This window comes from Anomalospiza imberbis, chromosome 16, assembly GCF_031753505.1.
Source record: "Anomalospiza imberbis isolate Cuckoo-Finch-1a 21T00152 chromosome 16, ASM3175350v1, whole genome shotgun sequence".
Lineage (NCBI taxonomy): Eukaryota > Metazoa > Chordata > Aves > Passeriformes > Viduidae > Anomalospiza > Anomalospiza imberbis.
The window spans coordinates 15518105-15535548 of NC_089696.1; the positions used below are offsets into that span (position 1 = coordinate 15518105).

General features: G+C 49.9%; 1 protein-coding gene and 1 long non-coding RNA gene across 2 annotated transcripts; one reads left to right on the plus strand and one right to left on the minus strand.

Moving 5' to 3' along the window:
- The first annotated feature begins 6696 nt into the window (after nt 1-6696).
- On the plus strand, nt 6697-9669 carry GFER (growth factor, augmenter of liver regeneration). The gene is made up of 3 exons (XM_068207297.1): nt 6697-6939; nt 7617-7828; nt 8931-9669. The coding sequence occupies exons 1-3, from the start codon at nt 6712-6714 to the stop codon at nt 9091-9093; spliced, it is 603 nt and encodes a 200-aa protein (XP_068063398.1). The 5' UTR covers nt 6697-6711; the 3' UTR covers nt 9094-9669.
- A 2258-nt stretch (nt 9670-11927) lies between these two features.
- Nucleotides 11928-17334, minus strand: LOC137483380 (uncharacterized). The gene is made up of 2 exons (XR_011004448.1): nt 17129-17334; nt 11928-12176 (listed from the first exon to the last, which is right to left on the minus strand). It is a non-coding gene; the product is annotated as an uncharacterized lncRNA (long non-coding RNA).
- Nucleotides 17335-17444: the final 110 nt, after the last annotated feature.

Below are 17444 nucleotides of genomic sequence, written 5' to 3' on the forward strand. Positions count from 1 at the left end.
TTCCTTCAGTTGTTTTACAAGGTACTAAAGAAATCATAAATTAACAGGCAATATGTAGGAGGGCACTGCCCAGCTTTGCCAAGATACAGGAAACATGGATTTTTCCATAATGACTCCCATAATTCTGCAGTCTGCTCCAAGAGAGCCCCCTGCACCCCACCAAGGTGGAGCTCTGCTACTCAAGGAGCATCACTCCAGCCACAAACTGCTCCTCTGGGGACAGAAACATGTTTGAGTCACGGCAGGTGACTAAGGCAGTGTCACAGGGAGTCACAGCAGGCTGCCTGGCCCAGGCTGCCCACGGCTGGGAAGAAGAAGGAGGTCACCCAGAGGCTGTAGGAAGGCCCCACAGGCACCAGGGCTGTCCCACTGAGTATTTCCATCCCAGGATCAGCCTCCCTTCCATGACAAATAAACACTGATGCTCTGCTTTTCATTTCAGTGTGGATCAGGAGTAACTTCAGTAGAAGCAGAATCTGAGTGCACAGATGCTTGGGGGCAGCCAAAGGCAGCTCCTCTCCAGCTCCTCCTGAGCCATGTTCCAGGTCCAGCCTTGGAAAGAAACAGCCTTGTCCCAAATGCTTGGTGAGGAGCAGCTGTGTTCTGAACATCTTTCACACACAGAAGGCGTGTCAGGGCTGCTTAGTGACCTGTGCCCCTCATGGCTGACGATGTGTGGGACTCTGCATCAGGGATTTCTCCTTCTATGGCCAGCACAGGAAAGGCAAAGAGAAGAAAAGTCCTCAAACCATCCTCAGGACACTGCAGCTGCAAGGAAGAGCTACAGAAAGGAGCTGTGGGCACAGCCAAGGGGGGCCTGGAACAAAGCTGGTGGAAAAGCTTCATCTTTCCCTTGCACACCTTCAGGATCAAAACCTGCCCTTTACTGTTCTTGAAGGTCACCTGTGATGACACATGACCTATCAGCACCTTTAATGAAAAGCCCAGATGCTAAAAGCCGATTTTAAAAGTACAAAGAGGTTTTAGACTTTTAATAAATAGAGAAACAGACCTTTATTTAAAAAGAATAATGAAAACCCAGACACTGGAGTTGACAAACGTCTCCTTCACCTCATGAACAAAGGAAGCAGTTGAACTTTCACACAGGCTGGGAGGAGAGATTTTGCAGTAACTAATCCAGAAGAAAGTATTTCATTTCATCCTAATTCCAGCAGCTGCTGCAGGCACTAAAGCATTTCTCTGTGGCAGACCCAATTCAGGAACCCTATGAGCCCAGGGAGCAGCTCAGCCCTTTCCCACTCCATCATGGGAGCTTCTCAAGGTGCACATCCCTTTTCAGTCCAGGGGGCCTCTCATTCCTCACAGGCAGCTTTATTTCAGGATCCAAAATCACAGCATCGCATCCAACTCCCTCAAACCTCCCTCCCGAGGTGTCATTTTCTTTGCAAAGCCCTTGAGATGGCCCCGTCCAGCCCAGGGAGAGCTCTGCCCATCTCAGGAGCTTTGTTCGCTGCCTGGGGCATGCACAGCAGACTGGCTTCTGTTTACCAAGCACTTGTTGAAATAATTTCATAGCTCTTTTATAAAAGTGACATGTTTTCTTAAGGTTATGCAAAATACAAAAGTGTGATTCAAGAAGGAATTTTCCAGAAAGGGTAAGAATGTAACTTAAGCTGCTTCAAGAAGAGGTTCCCTGAATTATTTTCTCAGGAAAATACAGTGTTTGATGAGTGCATGGCACGAGGCCAGCGCTCTGTGGACATGCTGGGACTCAGGAACGTGATGTGAAGGGAGAGGAAAAGCAGGGTGGAATTTCCAAGGGGGTTTGAGGCTCTGCAGTGCTCAGCCTGCCCTACACATTCCGAAATCTGGTGTGAGAAAATCCCAGCAACACCAGTACAGCCCACAGCAAGTGCAGCAAGCACCAGCAAACATGGAGAAATACTGTTTTCACTTGGGGAAAATCTGTTCTTACATCATGCTAAATATAGTGAATTGATCAGAGACAAGACCGTTGTGTTCCTTCCAGATTAGTCAGAGTTGCTCATCCCACTCTTTCCCTTTCCTCATTCCCCACGGCCATCGAGGAGCAGAGTATGCAAAGCCTTATCTCTCCTGGGGATTCCACCAGCACCAGGAGCTCTGGCTAAAAGTTCACCTGTATTTCAGAGCAAAGACAGCAACTTGTGCTCCTTGGCCCCGACAGAAACCAGGCAAAACCAGATCCAATCTTCACTTGAAAGCCTGGTGGGAAAAGAGCAATGTGGAAGGAATTGTTTTTTCATCTATGTTTAATTCTTAAGGAGTACAAACATAGCAACTGTTACCTGAGGAAAACCTCTTCCACTGAAGGAGACTTCCTGTTGAATTCCGTTGACCTCCTCCTGGAAAAAAGGAATCATCCCAAATCAGGGGACACTCTCCTTTTACAAAGCCAAGAGAACAGGAGCTGCTCACTGAAGACTGTTTTTGAAGAGCACAAAAGGAACCCCCAATTTTGCTGTGTTTATCCTCAGAATGGATGAACTGATTCCAGGGATGCTCGGAGTGGGTCTGGGAAGGAGGAGATAGATTGGAGCACAACACAAACAGGACCACCTAAACCAACCTGCAGAAATAATTTGTTTTTCTCCCTGCTCCTGCCATCACCATTACTCATGGGTTCTCATTTTAATCAGCTAGAGGATCCACATATAAAAATGGCACCAACTTTAAAAGAACAAACTCAGTGTCGGGTATAGATGCCCAGATTTGAGCAAGGCAGTGCCTTGTGCTGTCTTACACTTCAGACTGTTCTGAACACATTGCAACATTTCTGGATGGATCTGAACTGAGACATCTCACCCATTCCCTGGCAGGGGGGCTGCAGGCTCCTTCGTGATATCTGGGAGATAAATTCATACTTTTGGGAAATTTTGCAGATGATAAAGTTCTTATAAGCAAGCACAGATATCAATATGATTCACTTACCTAGAAATAAATGTCTTTTTTTTGTTGTTGTTTCTATTTCCTAGTTGGCTGTAATTTCCCAAACAAGTCTATGACTAATTCCTGGGGCTGACATATCACTGGTCAGATTTAGGCTCACATTCTTACATGTAAATACAAGACAGCTTCCTGCTTATTGCCCTGCAGAGGGAAACAGTTACATTCAGCTGGAACTACCTGCAAAACCATCACAAAAACACTTGGTAAGGATCCTGAGAGGCACAGGGTACATTTTTCCCCCCCAAAAAAATCAAAGAATCATGGAATGGTTTGGGCTGGAAAGACCTTAAAGTCCATCCACTGCCACCCCCTGCCATGGGCAGGGACACCTTGCACTATCCCAGGGTGCTCCAAGCCCCATCCAACCTCATCTTGGGCACTTCCAGGGATGGGGCAACCAGGATTTCTCTGGACAACCTATTCCAGTTGCCTCATTTGAAACTTCAAATAAATTACTGGATATTCAGTGCTGTTTAGATTCCCAAATGAAGAAGGCTCTGAGAATATTATTCCTTGTCCCAGTCCATAATGACCAACCTGCAGGAACCTGGGGTCACACTGCTGGGAAAGAGTTGTATGAATCCTTGGGATCATCCTTCCTTGGGATCATTTCCCCTTGTGTCTCCTCTCCTGGGAGCCACCCCTCCCTGCGGTCACCTGCTTTGCTCAGGGGCTGTAGTTAAGGCAGGACCTTTGTCTTGCCCAAGCCCACTTGAGGATCCCTGTGCCATGGATTTTGCAGGGCTCAGCGGGGCGGGGAGGGTGTCCAGGCCCATTTCTTCTTCTGTCCCCAATCCCCACTGTCAGCTGCCCATTCCCAGCTCTCGTGTAGCAGGCACAAAGATAAGAGCAGAAGATCAAACAGCTCTGAGAAAGGCAAACACAGCCTTTGATTCTCTCCAGCATGGGCTTTACTGCTGCTTCCTGGTGACTGCTGTCACCATCGCCCGAGCTGCCCCATTCCAGGCACGGCTCTGAGGAAGAGGGACATACTCAGTGACATCTGTGACCTCAGTGGGCCCAGTCTCACAGACACCGGCAGCTGAAAGACAGGTGCTCTGCTGGCAGCATCTGTGTCCAGGAGCCCTGGGCAGGGACACCTTCCACCCTCCCAGGCCGCTCCAAGCCCTGTCCAAGCTGGCCTTGGGCACTGCCAGGGATCCAGGGGCAGCCACAGCTGCTCTGGGCACCTGTGCCAGGGCCTGCCCGCCCTCACGGGAAGGGTTCCTCCCCAGAATCTAATTTGTGTGAGGAGTTTGTTTGGTAACAGGCTCTAGCACACTCCAGCTCCTAAATCAGCACTGGGAGCAAAGGGTTGCGTGGGCTAGGGCTGTCCAAGGGGGAGCAGGAGGGAATGCTCCCTCATCCTCCCTCGGCTCTGCACCACATTCCTTCCTTTGGATGGAACTAATTTGGCTCTGCACTTGGATTCATTTAGAGACAGTAAAGTGAATTTCCTCGCTCAGACTTGGATTGGAGCATTTCTCCAATTTTTAAACTTTTAAATCCAAGCTGATGCTGGACCTGAAGGCAAGTGGAGAAAACTGGGAGGACCTTTTCCTAAAGAACCAGCTCTGCTCCTAGAGCTGAGCAGGGAAGGGGCGAGGGGAGCAACATGGAGCACAAATCTCTGTAACCAACAGCTTCCTTCAATGCTTTTCATGATCAATAAAAATGCTGATATTTTAACTGAATCCATAAATTAAATCACAATCAAGGAAGCAAAGTCTGCTAACAGCCAAACCAGGAGATTGCTGTGACTTGGAAACATCTCTGCACTGGTTTAATTGCTTCTAGATCAAACAATAAAGCTCTAGAGGAAATTCCCTCAGTATCTCATTCTCTTTTTTCCTGACTTTACAAAAATTAATGAGGTCATGAGCATCTGTTAAAACATTTATTGCTGGGCAAGGAAAACAGACATAAAAATGTTGCTCTCCCTACTTGATCTTTCCTTTGTGTGTGAAATTTATCTTTACAGTTGTCTACAACTTCAGACAAGTTTAGGAACTTCCAGCAGTTCCTACCAGTTACTCACGTGTCTTCTCCCTCCCTCACAAAAATCAGCAAAGAAATATTCCCAAGAAATTGCAAATAAATAAAAACAAAGGAGCACTGGTAAATAGAGACCCCAAGATGGAGATCCAGACTATCAGCTCAGTGCTCCACAGAGCAGGCACAGTTCAGCCATTTGCACATGAAATACACCAAGAGTTTAAGTATTTTTGAGGGCAAGTCTTTGAGGTATTTCTCTAAAATGATGCTTTTTCCAATACACATTTTACACCAAACTGTGTTAAATAAATCACATATATATATATATATAAGGTGGCTTTTTGGTCCAGCTCTATCCTGGGCATACATTTGTTTGCATTAAACAAAATAATAATATTTTTCACTTGACCTACAGGTGATGGACAGGAGAAAAGTTGAAGTGGACACAAAATTCACATTGCTCACGGTAGGAGACTTGTGGCTCTCAAACCCTTAAGAGCATGACAGAATCAAGCCAAAATGAAGGTGAGAGCAAGTCTGTGCTGCTCTCCAAGTTTTCACCCTCTGACCTCTATTAAGAATTTTGTAAGGCCACAGCTAATTAACATTTCCAAGGGGTGAAAGAGCAAGCTCCAACGTCTGATGCCAGGCTGGACAGTTGCCCAGGTCACCACCCTCATGTGCTCACAAGCCTGTGGCTCTCTGGGAATAAAAGAAAAAATGTGAAATGTCCACTCAAGACCAAGGCCCTGGGGCCAGGTCTGGCTCTCCATCACCCCGAGGAGCCCGGCCATTCCCAGGCAGCGCCTGCTGTGGTGAGACACGTGCCAACACTCTCAGAAAGAGGAAAATCCTCCCTCAGTAGGGATTTACAAGCATGTGACAGTTGTTAAAAACATGAAAACTTCATGTGGGCGTGTTCCTATAAAGGAGCATGAGTTGACTGGAGTTATCCGTGTGTTTGTCCATAAAATTGCCCTGTTGATTGTATGACTCTGCTGGAGATAACGCTGAGGTGCCTGTCAGCACCGCTGGCATGAAGGAGAGCTGCTGTGTGCCATGGGCTCTGCCACACACAGTATCTACACATCCCAGAATCCCAGAATAGTTGAGTTTGGAAGAGATCATCCAGTGCAGCCCCCTGCCCGGAGCAGGTGACACAGGAACGTGTCCGGGTGGGTTTGGGATGTCTCCTGAGGGAGACTCCACACCCTCCCTGGGCAGCTGTTCCAGGGCTCTGCCACCCTCACTGCAAAGAGGTTCTTCCTCATGTCAGCATGGAATTTATTGTGTTTTAGTGTCTGGGCACTGGTCCTCATCCTGTCACTGAACAGAGTGTGGCACCATCCTCTGACACCCCTGGGAGGGATTTGTATGGATTGATGGGATCCCCCCTCAGCCTCCCTTCTCCACACTGACCAGGCCCACCTCCTGCAGTCTCACCTCATCACAGACATGCTCCACACCCCATAGGAACACATATTTATACTTATTTTTCTGCTCATTTGGGAAGGCCGTATGAGAGGAACTGGTCTTTGACACCCACTGAAGGGACATGGCAGAGCCCCCTCACGCCCTCAGGGGGGACACGGCAGAGCCCCCTCACACAGAGGGGAAGCAGAGGGAGAAGCACAGGCGGGAGTGTCGTGTTCTCCTCGCACACGATATTTAAACACAGAGTTTGCTGCCGTTTTTCAGTAACAATACGCCAGAAATGGCCCTGGGGTACGCGCCGGGCCCCAGCCCCGTCACGGCGCCCGGCCGCGAATGGCGCCGCCCCGGCCCGTCCTGCACCGCGGCGCCAGCATGGCGGCGCCCGGCGAGGGCCGTGCGGGTCGGGGTGCCGCGTCCTTCCCGGGCACCGACAGCGGCGCCTTCCCCTTCGCCGTCCCGCACGGCGCGGCGGGAGAGCCATCCAAGAAGCCATGCCGAGCCTGCACGGATTTCAAGAGCTGGCTCCGCGAGCAGAGGAAGCAGGCGGCCCCGGGCAGCGCGGTGAGGCGCGGCGGGAGCCCTCCCTGGAACCCCTGGCGACTCCCAGTCCCTGCAGAGCTCCCTCAGCCCTCCATCCTGCCCCCTCAAGTGGGATGAGGCTGCGTGTTCCCTTCAGGGTGTGAAGGAGCCGGGGACAGGGTTCCCTTCGGCGGGAATGGGAAGGGGATCCCCATGTTCTCCCTGGGGGTGAGGGGGCCCTCCCACTGCTGCCGCTGAGGGTGTGAGGGGACTCTGCCGTGTCCCCCGAGGGTGTGAAGGGTCTTTGCCATGTCCGCACAGAGGGTGTGAGGGGACTCTGCCGTGTCCCCCGAGGGTGTGAAGGGTCTTTGCCATGTCCGCACAGAGGGTGTGAGGGGACTCTGCCGTGTCCCCCGAGGGTGTGAAGGGTCTTTGCCTTGTGCCTACAGAGGGTGTGAGGGGACTCTGCCGTGTCCCCTGAGGGTGTGAAGGGTCTTTGCCTTGTCCGCACAGAGGGTGTGAGGGGACTCTGCCATGTTCCGATTGAAGGTTTGAGGAGGCGCTGCAGTGTCTCCTCAGAAGGTGTGAGGGCAGCTCTGCCGTGTCCTCAGAAAGGATGTGAAGGACCTGTTCCCCCCATCTCACCTTCCCACCCAGCGCAAAAGGGCTGTTTCCCCACCCACCCCGGTGTCCCCTCACACCCCTCTGTCCCTCTGCAGGACGTGGCGGTGGCGGAGGAGAAGGAGCCCCCTCCGGACTGTCCCCTGGACAGCGAGCAGCTGGGCCGCAGCACCTGGGCCTTCCTGCACACCATGGCTGCCTACTACCCTGACCGGCCCTCCGGGGCACAGCAGAAGGACATGAGGGACTTCATCAACCTCTTCTCCAAGTTCTACCCCTGCGAGCACTGCGCGGAGGACCTGAGGGAGAGGTGAGTGGCCTCAGAGGGTTTTTTCAGGATCTGGGGGAAAGGGTGAGTTTGCTCAGTGGGTTTTTTTGAAGATCTGAGGGAAAGGTGAGTGGCCTCAACAGGTTTTCTGAGGCTCTGAAGGACAGGTGTGTGGCCTCAGCAGGTTTTCTGAGGCTCTGAAGGACAGGTGTGTGGCCTCAACAGGTTTTCTGAGGCTCTGAAGGACAGGTGAGTGGCCTCAGCAGGTTTATTTGAGGCTCTGAAGGACAGGTGAGTGGCCTCAGCAGGTTTTCTGAGGCTCTGAAGGACAGGTGAGTGGCCTCAGCAGGTTTATTTGAGGCTCTGAAGGACAGGTGAGTGGCCTTAGCAGGTTTTCTGAGGCTCTGAAGGACAGGTGAGTTTCCTCAACAGGTTTTCTGAGGCTCTGAAGGACAGGTGTGTGGCCTCAGCAGGTTTTCTGAGGCTCTGAAGGACAGGTGTGTGGCCTCAGCAGGTTTTCTGAGGCTCTGAAGGACAGGTGAGTGGCCTCAGCAGGTTTTCTGAGGATCTGAGGGAAAGGGTGAGTTTCCTCAGTGGGTTTTTTTGAAGATCTGAGGGAAAGGTGAGTAGCCTCAGCAGGTCTTTGTGCTGGAGGGGCTTGCCAGAAGTGCTGGGCTGCAGCAGCTGGTTTGCATATCAGCAGTTCTTCCTGCACTTGGGGTTTGTAGCTACCTGAACTGGTTTATTCCATTATTGCATCAATCACAGATGCACTTACTCAAAAAACAAACACCTGTCCTCATGCTGTTGGGTTCTGTGCTGCCTCCAAGGCCTCCCTGAGGCGATTTTGGAGTTTTCTGGTTCAAAATGGGCTTGTGAACAGTTGTGGAATCAGACAGAAAATTTGGTTTTCAGGAGACAAGTATTCTTCTACCCTCTAAAATGTGGAGGCGAGGACTGAAATGGCCTGAGGTGTTTGATTTGGTAGGAGGTGTCTCTGCCCACGGCAGGGGCTTGGGATGAGATGATCTTTAAAGTCCATTCCAACCCAAACCATTCTGGGATTCTGTGATAAGGTTTTCTGCTGCTCTCAGCTTCTTTCTCAGAAGTTTCAAATAATTTGTTTCCCGTTCCCTCTTTGCAGATTACGGACAAACCAACCCGACACAAGCACCAGGAGTAACTTCTCCCAGTGGCTGTGTCTGCTCCACAACGAAGTGAACAGGAAGCTGGGCAAGTCGGAATTCGACTGCTCCCGTGTGGATGAGCGCTGGAGGGATGGCTGGAAGGATGGGAGCTGTGATTAACCCGCAGGGATTGCTCTGGGAGTCCAGCAGAGCAGTGCAGTCCGTGGGGAGTTGCTGCAGGGACAGTGGGAGTCAGTAACTCTGTTTGTGTGGGACTGATTCAGAGCTGAACCAATGCCAAAAGGAGAATTGAAAATCCTATCCCAGTGATATTTTGAGAAGTAATGGTACTTGAGGGGTTGAGGCTGCCAGAAACCTCTGAGATTGGGTCACTGACAAACTCATTTAATTATGACATTTCCTGATTCTGGGGACATTTGCTCATTTTTGTGGCTAGAATTCATTTTCCCTGAACACAGTGGTGTTCTCTGCAGGCATTGCCTGCTGTTTTAGAAAATGCATCTGATTAATTGTCGCTTTCTATTCTGATAGAGAAAACTCATGCAGGATTTTGTGCCAAGTCTGTCCCCCTGGATTTCTCTTTCCAGGATCTCCAACATTTGTTGTTACTCTTTCATCCAATTCCTTTGATAAAAGTCCTGAGGGCAGGTACATTTAATTTAAACACTAAAATATGGAGCCCAGATTTCTCAGTTTGGTTTTGTGTTTCAACTTGCCATGTCAGAGGACAAAACAGAGTCAAAATCATTTCAAGTTCTTCACATAGGTCGTGATCTCATCCCTTCCTGCACTCCTGGCAGGGAGAGGTTTGCACAAACTCTGACAACAACAGGGTTTTTTTTTTTCCCTTCCCTGCTTCCTGCTGAGGTTTTCTTACCTATTTTATTGAGCTTCCTTATGTCATGCCCTACAGCACACCTGTGAATTTACCCTTGGGGATTTTTGGCAAGTTTTGACTGGAAAGGTTAATGGTGCTGCTGTAATTAGAGCAATGGCACCTCTTGGCTGAGCCTTTGGTCCTCACACCACTGTGTGGGGCTCCTTAGTGGTTAGAGAACCTGCAACACCTTTGGAAACACATTTTAATATTTGACTGGCACAGTCAAGTCCTTCCAAGTCGGCTCTGTTAAATGATTGTGAGACTTTTATGGACTAATGATTTCTGAACTTTTTATGTCGTGACATTTCTAAACACAAACCCAAATGAACCATTAACGAGGTGCTGCATGAAGAGTGTGATTGAAGGTGTCATTCAGGCTATTAAAAGTGCTCAGAGAATTTCCCTATCAACATGTTGAGGTTCGTAGAACAAATAAACCCCAGCTCTTGGGTTTTGTCTTTTGGTAATAAACTCAGCCCCCAGAACAAAGCCCACTGGGATCTACTAGAGGGTAGAGGACCAAAAGGGCTGCAGCCCTCCCTTTCTGCAGGTAGGACCCTGCTGACTCAGTTCTGACACTTTTAGCAGCTGGGGGTGTGGGCAGGCGTCTCCCTCTGGGTTTGGTTGTGCTAAAGCAGGAATTTTGTGTTCTTCCATTCCAATCTGCCCTCCACTGTTCCCTGTGACAATTTCCTCGCCCACGGAGCAGATGATGAGATTTCTCCCTCATTTGTTTCAGTGTAAACGAGCAGGTTGGTGAAACATCTGTCCCATCCTTTGTCACCTTCATCTACCAGGGGACCAGGCCGGGGGGTTGCACTGCCCTGTGCCAGCGCTGGGATGTGCTGGCCAGGGTCAGGGACCAGAGGGACATGGGAGCCTCCCAGCACACCTGTCCACTCCCTGGGTGCAGAGGGGGAAGCGAGGGTGGATCCAACGCATTCTGGTCACTTTGTGTGCTTCAGCGAGGTGGTGGTGCCGTGCAGGAGGAAAAGCCTGGCCTGTCCTGGCAGGGGTGGGGAAGAGCCTTCAAGCTGAGTCTGTGTCGTTAGCAATTCCTGCCTGAAAATGAGGCCACCAGCTGTGGCCAGGGTGCTTTTAGGACAGTTTCTGTCTTTACCATGTGGCCATTTGACAAAATGCTTGCACTTTGTTCTCTCATGTTTTTGGCTTGGCAGAAGAGCTCTGATGTCGTTCTCAGGCTTATCCTCACCTCTGTGGACTTGACCATGTGAGGACTGGGGGGATTTGTTCTGCTGCTCATTTGTACCACAAGTTTTAGTCTTGGGTAAGGAATTTCCATTGGAGGTCCTCATACTCGTGTACGGAAAATTGTGAATTCTCTACTAACTGCACTTGATTAAATCTAGTTTTAAAAATCTCTGTATTCAAATTATATTTCCTGTTGATGTAAAAGAATAATAAAGCAACTGAGTTCACTCATGATTCACTTCTACTGGGATCTTAGGAAAAGGGGTCATGCTGTGCTGGTGGGTCTAACCTCTGCATGCCAAGATACTACTGTTATATATACAAAACAAGATACATATATTTAAGTATAACTATATATGTGTATATTACAGTTTGGTAGCTCAGGTAAATTGTGTGATTCTGTGTGGATTGATCAGACAAGGTGGGGCTGCTCCTGGTCCTTTCCTCTTGTGCTATTGGATTGATGCAGTTCTCTGTTGGCCCTACAACAATGCAAGAATTTTTCCAGCATGTCCTGTCACATCGGAATTTGCTTTTATATGGGGAACAGTGGGAATTTTTATGGGATCCCAGTGACTTTCCTGACGTGCTGACAGCGTGAGGGGCAGCATTAGAGTTGGGAGTAGCTCTTGCTGGTTTGGAGCAGGGTGGCATCTCTGAAGGGCAGGGTTTGCAATCCCATTTCCTGGAACGAGGAAGCTGCTTCCTCTCCACATGAGGAGCCCTTGTGAGGAAGAGTCAGGAGCAGGTGCTGCCCAGGGAGCTCGTGGGAGCTTGCTCGAGAGTTGCTGCTGTGTGACAGGAACCTGACCAACCTTGCAGCTTCCCAAATTCCTCACTGTTTTCATGGGCTGGTTTACATCCAAACCGTACTTCATTAATTTTTCCTTATTTTTAAAAATTTTTATTCCCTCCCCGAAAGCAAAGAACAGGGAGCCCTGGGGGAATCATCTGTTCCATGGATGACAGGCAGACTTGCACTGGATGGCAGAAGCAGCACCGTGCCTTTGACATTTTTCCAGGGATTAGCTGTTCCTTTGCAGTGCACTGGGTGTATGCAGGCTCCTGTTTACAGTAGGATTCCCAAGATCTGCTTTGTTTCCTCGTGTCTTCTGCTTCAGTCTGTTCCAGGCAGTGTGGGAGATTCTTCCTGTTGGAGTTTTACTGGCTTGGAGAGGGAAGGGTTTGGATTTTTTTTGTTTTTCTTTCCTCTCCTTCTAAGCACTGATTTTGTTGGGGTTTTATTCCATTCCTGGAATGACTGCTGAGGGTTTTTGTCTGAAGGATGGAGAGGAGCTGTCCAGCTGTCCTGACTTATTTGAAGTCACGATTAAGCACAGCCAACAAGGTGATGTGAAGTCAACTCTTGATTTTGAAGGGTAATAGGGAAAGTAATAAAACATGAAAAGCAAACCACAGGTAATGGCACAGAGACAAATCAGATAAATTGTAATCCAGGGGGTGAGGGTCAGCCTTGGGACCAGCTGGGGCACTGCTCTGGATCAGTGAACACCAGATCCTGGTTCCAGGCTGGCCAACCCTCAGTTCAGGTGTTAATCACAGTGCAGGGAGCTGAGGGACGATGGAGTTGCCATCTTCTGCTCAACTGTGAGCAAAGGTTGTTTGCTGAGGATAAATGGGGTTTTATGCTCTTCTCTGTGCTGATGCATGTAAAAAAAGCCCAGCCCAGATGGAGCTGATTTTTCTGTGATTTCTGAATATTTTTACTGCTGTTAAGAATTCCACAAGTAGAATCACAGAATATCCTCAGTGAGAAGGCACCCACAGGGCCCATCCAGCTCCTGACTCTGACGAGCCACACCAGCCTTTGCCGAGCTCTGAAAGCGCTGTGTTCCCCTTGGCATGTGACAGTCCTGGCGAGGGTGGCTGATCCAGCCCGGAGAGTTCTGCTGGCGTTTCTCTGGGCTCCGCACCTGGCATGGGCTGGCACCCCGACGGGGTGCCTGGCACTGGGACCTGCCCTTGCTTCCTATGGAAAGGTGCCCTCCACTTCCACGTGCTGTGCTAGTGCACTCCAAACCCAGAAGCCCCGTCCTGGTCCCAGTTTTCCCTCCCATCCAGCACCTCCTGTGATTCTCCTTGGCTTCTGTTCGTGGCTGCAGTGTGCTTCCCACGGGGAGCTACCGGGAAAATTCCCTTCACATCTGACCAAGCCAACAGTAGAGGGCAACAGAGGATGTATTGCCTTGTATCTCCTTGCACTTCCTTGGCTTTTCCACCTCTTACCCATCCCTGGAACAAGACTGCTCCAGATACCAAATGTTTTACCTCATCCTAGTCCTTTCCTGTGACTTTGGAGGAGATTTTGGTGCCTTCAGTTACTTTTCAAACGAGTGTGCAAGCCTCTTGTGTAATTACCAAAACAAGGGATGTGTTATTCCTCTTCCTGCAGCTAAAATCTGCACTTGGAAGTGGAATAAAACACTGGATGCTGTTTGCAGCACATTTCCTACTGATCTTCAGTCCATAGCTGGTGATATATGGAGATGTTCTGGCTTTTTTTTGTCATTAACAGATTAGAAAGGGTGAATTTACCTCACTGGATAATTCTGTAACAGTGACAGGGCTCCTGCACAGACCAGAGGTGGGTACAGGGAACAACACACAACAGTCAGAACAGCCAGAGAAGGGATCCAACTTGCTCGGCATTGTTGTCACCTGCTTTGCTCTGCATGGGAAAAGGTGGCAAAAAATCCCACAGAGTTTCATGGCAGCTTTACTTTGGGTTAGCAGCTCTGTGAGAAGGGAAACAGCTGAGTTAATTTAATGTGTGTCTCACCAGGCATTTCATGCAGCCCCTAAAACCTTCCATGTTTCCCAGAAAACCAAGCTTTAGCGTTCTTCCAAGCTCAAGTCCCACTGCTGGATGGAGACTTGTCCTGTGAATTCTGAGTATGGTCAGGCAAAGCTGGGCCTTCCCTGCTTTTTCCATCCAGGTGTGCATTAAAAAAAAAAAAAATAGAGAGAGAGAAGAAAAGAAAAAAGTGGATTCTGTGGCTGTGCCTCATGTTCTGCTGCTTAGATGGCGTTAAAGATATACAAGGTATAAAATACAATGCCCTCATGGCCAGAGCACGTGGCTGGAGGCTCTAGAAATCAAAATTCAGTTCTTTTTTAGTCGTAAGCTCCTTGCTACACACCAAGTAAGTCACTTCATCTTCTGCAGCCACACTTTCACTTGTGCATAAGGGAGGTAAAATAGCTGTTAGGGCAGTCTTTGCCTGTATTTCCTGTTTAGATGAAAAACTCTTTCAGGGAGGCTGTTTTAACGGGCTTGTGCTGCGCAAGCCTGGGCCTGAGAGTGTTCACACTTATAAAATCCCTCATTTCCATCCATCCCACAAATCTCTTTTCCATCAGATTGCATCCTGCTCGTGAATCTGAGGACCTGCTGGGGTTGTGTTCCATTAAGAAACAAAGCTTTTCTTATTTTAAGTGTATTGTGGCAGCAAAGCTTGATGAAGCCGTGGATGCTCTTCATGTCCAGTATGGCTTGAGCTGCCCCATGTCCTTGTACCTGTCAGCTCTGCTCACCTGTGCCACAACTGCAGGTGACAGGCACCAACGTCCGCTGTTGGCTGGCACGTCCCCAGCACACTGGGACCTGCCGGTGTGTTCCTAAGGAGGCCGGTCTGGGGAATAGCAAAGACCTTGTTCCCCTTTTTCAAGCTCCTCCCAAGGTGGGGAGCAGTGGCTGAATCAGATTAGATTCTGGTTTGCCAAAAGCCCCAAAATTTTCCTGCTGTGAGGTATTTGGAGGAGCAGATGCTGAGTTCCCTCCTGAGCCGTTGAGGGCACGGCTGCACCGCTGAGAGGCGTTTTGAAACCCTTTGGGGTTTGGTTCAGTTTGGGTTTTATGCAAGCACTGAGATACCAACTCCCCTGCTCAAAACCCGTGCTACCTCAACTCGCTGAGCTCTGTTATCCCAGTTTTTCCTCGCTGATTTCAGTTAGCAAAGTTTTCCACAGTTTTTTCTGGCACACTTATCCTGGGTTTATCCGTGCACAGTAAGTGCTGAATCCCACCTGAGAAACGTTTCACAAGCAGATGAGTAACCAGCTAATAAATGATCTTCCAGATATTTTTGGATCTCTTAGGGTGGAAAGCATGAAGAGCTTTCTAGTGACAGTGGGCTAAGTACTGCTCATTCTCTCTGCCCCGGACCCTATGGACTTCTAAGCTCTTCTCAATGTTCCCATCAACTCTCATTTTCATTTTCCCATTTGATGGCCGAAAGCAGCATCAGCCAAGCTCTAATGAAGGGCAAGCAAAGCATTTCAGAGCAACAGCTAAACGTCTCTCAAAGTGCTGCTTCAAGCCTGCTGCCCGGGGAATGTGAAGGACAAGCTGTTTTCCCACCCACGCCCGTGTCAGGGCCGGCTCAGACCACGGGCAGCTGCTGAAGCCGGTGGTTGCAATCCGTGTCTGGAGCCCGCCAGGCTCCCTCAGGTGGGCTCTGCAGGCAGGCTGTGTCCTGCACGCTGGCATTGCTTCACTCCAAACACACATCAGTGGAGCTGCTCCCAGATCAGGGCGGTTTCACCTTGCTTTTCCCACGCTGTTCAGCTCCGGGGCTCCACATACCAGGAAAACGTGGATCTGTTGAGGTCACTGCTCCCAGGGCTGGAGCCCCTCTGCTCTGGAGCCAGGCTGGGAGAGCTGGGGGTGTCCAGCCTGGAGAAGAAAAGGTTCCAAGGAGACCTTGGAGCCCCTTCCAGTACCTGAAGGGTCAGCCCTTGGCTGAGTGGGTCGGGCTGACTGGAACAGGTTTTGAAGGAGACAGCCCCACATCTTATCTCCTCCAAGCTGTCATGTCCACGTACTTAGCCCTGAGAAAACCTGATGGGTTTTTTTGTCATAGAGACAAAGATAAGAAGTTGGCATGACCAGAAGACGCAAAAAGCAAATACAGGTTTTCCAGTACCTTTAATTAAACTCATGTAAAATAAAAACATGGGCAGCTCTTGGGCAGCTGTCTGTGTGCTGCTCTGCTTGTTTCCTGTCCTTGTTCCCAGTCCCTGGAATCCAGTGGGAATGGTAAACAGAGACAAAACTTGTTCAAACCTAACAAATGCTCTGAGAAGCGCCATTTCCAAACGCTGCTGTTCTCCATTTGATGGCGGAAATGTGGAAGGTGCAATATCCTTCCCCATTATTGGCTGGCTCTGTGTATCTGTTGATGTGCAGCAATAGGAAGAGAGACAGAAAGACAGTTTGTATGTGGGCTGGAGATACCTCCTGTGCTCTATCTGAGCTGGAGCAGGGGGAGAAAACTGGCACCCCATGATGTGGGCAATGATTGTATAAACACTGCACACAGCAGAAGTTGGGGGGATGGACCCCAAAGAAAGGGCAAGTTTAGGAGCAGAGATTTCAGTGCACCACGGTCATACCTTGAAGGGTATAGACCCCATACCTGTCTGGAAGTGGTCATGATGTGTTCTAGGGTAACATCTCAAAGATTCAGGCAGTGTCCTGCTCCCTGCTTTGCATTGTCCAAAAATTCCAGCTGGGACAGATGAGCTGGGCAAGACACGTTAGAAAGAGGGAGAAAGAAGTTGTTTCCCCAATATCATCAGAAAACCAGGAGCAGAGCCCAGAGATTCCCTGTGCAGCATCCCAGGAACACGCTGCCTCCCTGGTGCTGGCATCCTGGAGGAGCAGGGCAGCCCGTGCCATCACGTGGAACTCTGGGCTGATGGGTTTGGGATGGTTTGTGCCCAAAGCCTGATTTGGATTTTTGAGGAGGCTGAAACAGCTGCTTCTAAACTGCTGAAGCTGATTGAAAATCCCACCTCGGGTAATCCCTTCCAGTTAATTTGGTCTTTGTTCCTGACCTGCAATTCAGGGCTGAGCTGGCAGTGATGCTCTTGGCACTGGGGTCCCATCCCTGGCCAGCTCCACGAGCCATCCTGCCAGCAGAAAGCAGGAGGGACCAACCTGCCATTCTCTTCATGGCCATTTCGGTTTTGCCTAGAAAAATGTGCTGGTTCCTGAGCGGGTGACATTGAGGAATGAAGGGCTGAATTCTGCTTTTCCTGCTGGGAGTCAGAAATAGACCTGGAGAGACGATGACTCACCTGTAATTGAGAAAAGCTGCGTGGCATCATTATGAGCTTCAACAGTCAAATCCCGATTCCAGCCGGCCAGAAAGAACAGACTGACAGAGCTGCAAAAGGCCAAAAGGAGCTGGAGACAGGATCCAGCACCTGGGAATCCTTGGCTCCGTGACTGCATCGTGTGTGAGGGGTGTGACACAGCTGCCCCACAGGCAGCCCGCGTGCTGTGGCAGTGACACGGTCCCTGCGAGGGGAAGGGGGCTGCCGTGGGGCAGGGCAGCTGTGCTGGGGCCGGGAGAAGCCCCCAGCCCCACAGCCCCGTGCCAGCAGGGCGGGC

What these genes read in the sequence shown, in the direction of transcription:
- GFER (XM_068207297.1), top strand. Translation starts at nt 6,712, where the DNA reads ATGGCGCCGCCCCGGCCCGTCCTGCACCGCGGCGCCAGCATGGCGGCG. An exon ending in AGGCGGCCCCGGGCAGCGCG is followed by an intron (nt 6,940 to 7,616) that starts GTGAGGCGCGGC and finishes GTCCCTCTGCAG; the next exon opens with GACGTGGCGGTGGCGGAGGA. An exon ending in GCGGAGGACCTGAGGGAGAG is followed by an intron (nt 7,829 to 8,930) that starts GTGAGTGGCCTC and finishes CCCTCTTTGCAG; the next exon opens with ATTACGGACAAACCAACCCG.